Raw genomic sequence first — 8,143 nt, forward strand, 5'->3', positions numbered from 1 at the left:
CCCAATAAAAAAAGAAAGGAAAAAAGTAAAAAAAAAAAAAAAAAGAGTCCAGAAAACACTTCTTACTTTCATTTGCTTGTCGCCATTAGCAAAGTTATTGGTAATTGCAAGGGAATGTTGAAACCGGGAACCTCCGATCCCAGCGTCTGCTATTAACTGGCTTACAGCCTTGATGAGCTGGAAGAGAAAAGACATAAAGAAATGCTCAAAAGATCAGAAACAGCGCCATTAAAAACAGTGCCCTGTGGCCACCTGGATTCAAGTTTCTCCCTATGAATACAATCAATGACTCCTTTACGTACCAACTTTCCAGAAGGCCAACTATTATTCTATCATTGAGGGTTTTTTTCATAAACACGATGATAGAGTGTCTCCAAAATATCTAAGCAAGGCTGTGAGAGTCTGAAGAGTCTATAAAGAACTACTCTGAGGCCTTTGTAATACGGTGGATTTGGTGTCTTAGGGCCAGCTACGGTTTTCTGCGTCATGTGTTTGGATGATTCTATTTCTTAGATCATTGATCTGTCAGATCTTACATCTGTTTCTTAGATCAAATTCATTGTCACTGACTTGAAATCAACTCCTAGCTGGCTTTGCACTGGGTTTCCAAGGTGGAAGCCTATACTGGAGGAGATTTCCCACCATTCTTCCTGGGAGACCCTAGTAATTTCAAATCACCAGTAAAGGTGAAGGGTTGGGAGACCGGTGCTGTGGGTGGGTGGCTCCCTGCAGACAAGATGCTGGAGTTTTCTCAGCAGACCTGAGGGAAGTTACAAGTGGAGCTGGAGGTTTTGCTGATTTCGACACAGCTCTAATCTTCCTCCAAAGAAGAGACAAATGTGGTAGGTGGATTGGAGGAGGAGTCTGGTGGAGCTGTGTATTATCAATGCTAACATAGATCAACGGCTTTAACAAGCACGCGGACGAAAACAGTGGGACTTACTTGCAAGTGGGATCTGACGATTGACTTCTGCTTGTTAAATTCAAAATTCTTCCTCATGAAGAAGTATAGAAGGGCTGAGGCTTCCATCTGCGTTGACCGTGACCTGTGATTACAGCACTTCAGGACTTCATAGCAGAACGCTCCACAGAGGTCCGCCGGCCCTTGGAAGAACGCCGATGGGAACTACACAAATGGAAGAGTGTCAGAGCCCTTTTCAAGTCATTCTTTCCAGTCTCCTTAATTGAAAATCCCCTAGAGCTAAATCTCTCTTCTCTCTTGGAACTTAGTCCTTTTTTGGTTTGTTTTCTGTTTTAACCTACTCGTTTCTCTCTCTCATTTTTAAGTGAGAGGGTATAATTTTTCTGGCCCAAATTGGAGTTAACATTTGGGTTTTTCTTTTTATTTATGAAGTTTTTAAATTGTGCTTTTAATGAATGTTTACAGAAATGTTGGATTATCATTCATTCATTATTGTGCTTTTTCGCCCTCTTCCTCCCCCATTTCATTTTCTTTTCTTTTAGAAGAATCATTTTTTGTTGCACATAGCATTTTTTCCTTTTTTGAGGTGATTGAGCTCTTTAAAAAATACTTATTTATTAAGTATTGTGTATATAACCAATAACCAATGGTAACCCATGCCATCAAGTAGTTTTGGATTCATGGTGACCCCATACGCTGTGGAGTAAAAGGACTCTGGACTATGATTATTATAGCAAGCCCTGGTGGTGTAGTGCACCACGTACTGGGCTGCTAAGCCAAGCTCTGAGGTTCAAATCCATCAGATGCTCCTTGGGAAGAAAATGAGCAGTTTCTTCTCTTTAAAAGATTTATAGCATCAAAAACCCAACGAAGGCTCCACCATGAATCGAAATCAACCCAGTGGTTTCGGTTTTTTAAAAAACTACAGAAGCAGCTTGCCAAGGCTTTCTTCCTCAGTGCTGCTGAGTTAGCAGCTCAACACACACCAATGCCTGTGCCAAACAGGGAGCTAATGGCTGACAAACCAATATGCTTGACTAAGAGTCTTAAAATGCTCTATATTCACCCAACATTGGTAGAACTATAGGTTTTTCCCAATACTTTTCCATTTTGTTGTTTTGAAAGTGATAACTACATCTCTTTCTATGGAGAATCTCTGACGTCCTCAGGCCTGGTTTGAATTGTTTTTCATCAAACATTCTTTTAAGTGGCATAGCACCGGGCTGTCCATTTGCTGTACAGAGATAACCAGAGGTTGCTGGGAAGCTGAACACTGTCACACTGATGTGTCAAATGTGATACTGATCACCCATGGTGGACAGTGTTTGGTGGAGCTCTCCAATTAAAACAAGCTTGGAAGCAGGAGTGACATCCACTTCCAAAATAGCCTGCCTCTGGTAACACTATGAACTTGGAGAAACAATGAATGTTATACAAATGTTCAGGTCTTTCGTTCATAGGGTCACTATGAGTAGTCTATGACTTGATGGCACTTAACAACAACAACAAACATTAAAGATTATGTTAAAGGTTCCACACAGTGACTAACTAGATGTCAGTCAGTGGTACACATTTCACCCAACTCTGTGCCACAAACACTGGGAATGCAAAGAACGGATGATCAGCTAATAATTCTATTCCTTTTTGGTGTCCAAATATCTACTTGAGTTCTCGAGACTGTGAATTCACTTTGAAACCATGAGTGAAAGTCTTATAAAATCTGGACAGAAGGAACCACGCTTTTCCTGCACCACTGGTGACGCAAGGACCAGCATGTGTTTGCTAGCCTTCGTAACTGAGGTGCTCTAGGACCCAGAGGATACTTACCTTGCTAACAAACAGTCTCAAGGAAGCAAACACGTGCCTCAGAGCTGTGGCTGACTGGTTAACTTGGAAAAAGAGCATGTAGGTATCAAAGACCCTTTTCATCATTGAGTTCTGACAGTCAGATTGCTGGAGTTGCCTCTGCAAATGAACACAGCAGTTATTTAAGGCAGGTGTTAAGAACGCCTGAGTTCCTTCAAGAAATCTTGACTGTGAACCTACTACTTGGAAGCCATAATCTCAGAGGCTGGAATTGAGAGTTGAAGAAAATCAAGGCCCAGGTTCTCAAGAAACTGCGTGATGGTGGTTGGTAAAAGGAATATCTAAGAATAAAATAAAAGAACAGGATGGAAAGTGATTGACTTGGGTAGAATTAGTTTATATAGGATGGTGAGTCAAAACCAGAAACTTGCACTGAAGGAGCCTTGAATTTGAAGGAAAGATTTGGGGGACAAGTGTCAGGAAGGAGAAATAGCTGACGTGAGAGTGTTGACGTAGAAAGGAGTTTAGGAACTGAAGGAGGACGGAAAGCAGAGTAGATGGAGCATGGAGAGCACCGGAAATGAGACAAGGGAGGTCCTTATTGGCCTGATTTGTAAAGCCTTGAAGATATTTGAGTTTTGTGGATCATTTCCAAGGAACAATTAAAAAAAATCAAACTGTAATGTTTGGGTTTTCTAGCACTAGGCCAGGATTTCACAAGGAAATGAGCTTTCCCTCTCCTCACAGTGTCCCATCGAAGCAGATCCCACTGACACAGGAGGAGATTTGTGGATGTAATCTTCTTGGGTCCACACTCATGCCGTGGCTCAATGTGTCTCACTAAATCCTTCATGCGTTAATGTGGGATTGGAGGTTTATTTGATTGATCTTTAAATTGTAGACAGTTTACTGGAGTATAACTGACACAGAATAAAGCAATAGCTAATATTCAAAGTACAATTTGATAATCACCGCAATCCACATAACAACCTTTTCGTCACCCCAAAAGCTTTATTTTCCCTCCCATTTATCGATATGATATTTACTGGTCAAGTTGCATGGATAGTTCCTCTTTATATTAAGGTATAATTCTTTTCTTGTTTTTTTTTTTTTTTAAATTTTAAACTGCTTTTAATTAAAGTTTAGAGACTTTGGATTTCCATTCATTCATTGTTGCACTTTTCTCCCTGCCCACCCCTCCCCCTGAGTTCACTTTTCTCTTTGAAAAATAAAAAAATATCTTTTTTTATGCAACCTACCTCCTGCCTTTCTCCAATCTCATCTATCAGTTTTTCTGCCTAAATAGTTCATATTTTATAAAAATTTTATAAAAAGGAATCAAGCTGTGTGTCCTCTTTTTGTTTTTTATGCTTTCAGCATAAGTGTTCTGAGAATATAGAACACATTGGTAGCTAATGTCTTTGACTTTCTATTGCTAAGCCATGCTTTACTGTGTAGCATCACATATGTGGTTTTTCCACTCTTCAATAGGTTGGCGTTTATATTGTTGTCAGTTGGAGCTATTACAAATAAAGATGTTATGAATATTCATGTAGAAGTTTTTATATTGATATATGTTTTATTGTCTTTTTGTATGTAACAGCTGGAGTACCTGACAGACGTTTGCTTAAATTTTAATGAACAAGGCTATATTGCCTTCCAAAGTGTTCACAGCAGTGCACATTCCCACTGGGAAAGAAAGCAAGTGTGAATTTTTCCACAACCTCAACAAAACTTGATATGGTCAGTGTCCAGTGTTGTTAATCTCAGCCACTGTAATATGTTTATAATGATAAACCATCACCACAGAAGATACCCTAATAATATATATGCTTATGAGATGATTCTCAGCATTGCTAATCTTTTGGACATAGCTGTGAAATTAATACAAAGTACACTCTGTTTTCCTGTAAGATTGGAAATGTAGAATCACATTCTTGTTTAGGCCAGACTCCTTGAGGACAAAGCAAAGGAAATGAAAGAAAAGCTGCTGAACTAATGTTAGAACCTAAGTCTAACCTAATTTCTACCCACAAATACTATACTCATGAATATTTAACCTTTGTATAACATCTTGAAATTTCTTCAGTGCACATGACCGCTGTGTTTTTGTTGTTTTTTTTTTTTAACTCCCATTTTATTACTATTTTACAGAGAACATTCTGGCCATACTTGCCTGGTGGATCTGGGTGAAGAGGGACAGCAGGTCTAGGATGGTCAGGCAAACCTCTGTGGCTATGTTGGCTTCCGTGTCCACATGGTGCACGATGTCGATTTCACTGGCATTGTCTACGAAAAGAGCATGTGCGTACCACCGCTGAGACAAATGTTCATCCCCTCAAAATGACTGTTCCTATTCAAGCATGTTCATTTTACTGATATTTCAATTAAAACTTATTAAATTCAAGTGCTTTAATTTGCTTAATTTCCTTATCTGCTCTATCAAAACTGGCAGGCACTTTCTGGTGTATCCTTTGCCTATGTCAGTGGAAGGGCTTCCAGAGGATACTGGTGTATTTCCTAAGAGTGTGAGGTTGTGACTTCTTTTCTATTGATTTTACCATATATGAGACTATAGTGCTTCCACAAGCAGTTTGTATTAATTCTCAACCTCCCAGGTTAACAGACTAGAGCTATACTCTCAATGAACAGAATGGCACAAAGCATGTTAGCAGGTTAAGATACACAGAAACACACACACATAGTGATATACTATATATATTTGGAAGCAGGAGTGGCATCCACTTCCTAAACAACATGCCTCTGAAAAATATGAACTTTGATAAATGATGATAATTATAGAAAGGCTTAGGCCTTCTGTTCATAGGATCACTATGAGTCATGCTCGACTCGAAGGCAATCAACAACATAACAGATATACATATACATATACATATACATATACATATACATATACGACAAAGTAAAGTACTGAAATGAGCAAAGAGCTAGAGTCAGAAAAGAGCCAAACTTGGCATTTCTTAAGCTGAAAGAACTGAAAATGAAATTCAAGCCTCAAGTTGCAATATTTAAGGATATTTTAGGCAGAATAGTAAATTATCTAGGAAGCATTAAATGAAGATAGGAGTACAGAGAGTCACTGTACCAAAAAGAATTGGCTGCCACAGAGGAATTTTATGAGACAACGTGTGAGCAAGAGCCTGTGGTGATGAAGGAAGAAGTTAAAGCTGTTCTGAAAGAACTGTCAAAATACAAGGCCTGGGCAATTGATGACATACCGATTGACATATTTCAACAAACAAATCCTGGCCTGGATGAGCTCACCAAGATGTATCAAGAAATCTGGCCAACTGCCTGGAAGAGATCTATATTCGTTCCTATTTCAAAGAAAAGTGACCTGACAGAGTGTGGAAATTCTCGAACAATATTATTAATATCAATGCAAGCAAGATTCTGCTGACAACTATCCAAAAGGGACCAGAACATCAACAAAGAACTGCCAGATGTGTAAGCTGGGTTTAGAAGAGGCTGTGCTACAAGAGATATGACAACTAATGTTAACAGATCTTGGCTGAAAGCAGAGCGTACCAGGGGAATGTCTATGTGTATTTCATTGACAATGTAGAGGCATTTGACTGTATGGATCATAACAAACTGTGGCTGACTCTGAGAAGAATAGGAATCCCAGAACACTTGATCATGCTTATGTGAAACCTATACTTGGACCAGGAGGCAGTTGTCAGAACAGATCAAGGAAACACTATGTGGTTAAAAATTGGGAAGGGTGTATGCCAGGGATGTGTCCTACTGCTATACCTTCTCAATCTATATGCAGAACAGATCATCTGGGAAGCTAGGCTCTATGAGGAGGAATGTGGTATCAGGATTGGAGGAAAACTCATCAACAATCTGCCTTATGCAGATGACACAACCTTGCTTGCTGAAACTGAGAAGAACCTGAAGTACTTGCTGCAGAAGGTCAAAGACAGCAGCCTTCAAAATATATTGAAGCTCAACATCAAGAAAACAAAGATTCTCACCTTTGAGCCAACTGGCAGCATCATGATGGTGAAGAGATTGAGAAATGCTACAGCTTTAGTTTGCTTGGCTCCACAATCAACATTCTTGATACCAGCAGCCAGGAAATCAAAACATGAATTGCATTGAAGTAGTCTGGTGTCAGGGATCTCTTCAGAATACAGAAGTCTAATGATGTCAGTCTGGAGACTAAGGTGTGCCTGATACAGGTCATGGACTTTGCAATTGCTTGCTATGTGTCAGAAAACTGGACAATGACTAGGGATGACAGAAGGAGAATTCATGTCTTTGAGTTGTGGTACAAGAAGAGTATTGACTATAGCATGAACTGCTAGGAGAACAAACAGGTTTGTCCTAGAGAGGGTGAAGCCAGGCTGCTCCTTGGAGACAAGGATTCTGAAGCTTCATGTGACATACTTTGGACATGTTGCAAGGAGGGACCAGTCCTTGGAGAGGGACATCTTGCTTGGGACAGTGCAATAGAGGAAGACCCTTGATAAGATGGATTGATTCAGTGACTGGAGTAATGGGGGTAGGTGTGTCAGAGACAATAAGGTTGGCTCAGGATAGAGCAGGGTTCAGAGCTGTTGTACATAGGATCAACCGTGAGATGCAAGCGACTCAATGGCACAAAAGAAAAACAACAAATATGTGTGACATATATACATGTACATACCACCCACCAGGTCACTCTGTTGGTCATGTGTTCATAACTACTAATATTTACATGTTGTCATACTCAAGTCCTTTTTGTCCCCTTCATGAGCTGGACTGTATGCATCTCTAGGATTCTAGGTGTCATACATACGGCTTCTGGGGAAAACATGAACCTATTATCTTCCCCAAAAGTCATTGCTGTTAAGTGCCATCGAGTTGTAGACCACTCATAGTGACCCTATGAATGAAAAGCCTGAACACTTGTATAACTTTCATCCTTTCTCCACGTTCATTGAGTTTCCAGAGGTAACCTATTTCAGAAGTGGATGCCACTCATGCTTCCAAGCTTGTTTTAATCAGGGAGCTCCACCCAACACTGTCCACCATGGGTGACCATTATCACATTTGACACATCAGGGTCACAGTGTTCAGCACCAGAGCAACCATGAGTTATCTCTGTACAGCAAATGGACAGACCAGTGCTATACAATTAAAATAATGTGTGACCAAACACAACTAAAACCAGGCCTGAGAGTCACAGATTAAAATCATTCACCTTTGGCTTGATAGCATAACTTTCTATCTACTAGGTCAACAAAGCAGTTGTGGTGGGCTCACAAAAGTCAAACCAAAGCAAAGAAATTAAAAAACACACGACAACACAAAACCCTCAACACAACAAACAAAAACAGCTGTCTCTGAAGGAACTCAGGTGAGCTTTCCAAACAACAAGGCATTTGTCTGCAAGCATTATATATG

At 39.9% G+C, this 8,143-nt stretch overlaps 1 protein-coding gene across 1 annotated transcript in view; it reads right to left on the reverse strand.

The window, feature by feature from the left end:
• The window catches only part of DOCK10 (dedicator of cytokinesis 10), a 286,066-nt gene that overhangs the window by 39,896 nt on the left and 238,027 nt on the right, over positions 1-8,143 (reverse strand). The window contains exons 41-44 of the mRNA XM_006890320.1: positions 4,905-5,017; positions 2,750-2,887; positions 944-1,126; positions 67-177 (exon numbers count right to left, since the gene is read on the reverse strand). Of these exons, the coding sequence (XP_006890382.1) occupies positions 67-177; positions 944-1,126; positions 2,750-2,887; positions 4,905-5,017 (545 nt within the window). The remainder of the gene's footprint in view (positions 1-66; positions 178-943; positions 1,127-2,749; positions 2,888-4,904; positions 5,018-8,143) is intronic.

Source organism: Elephantulus edwardii, unplaced genomic scaffold (assembly GCF_000299155.1).
Source record: "Elephantulus edwardii isolate Elephantulus edwardi_28Jun2011 unplaced genomic scaffold, EleEdw1.0 scaffold00087, whole genome shotgun sequence".
Lineage (NCBI taxonomy): Eukaryota > Metazoa > Chordata > Mammalia > Macroscelidea > Macroscelididae > Elephantulus > Elephantulus edwardii.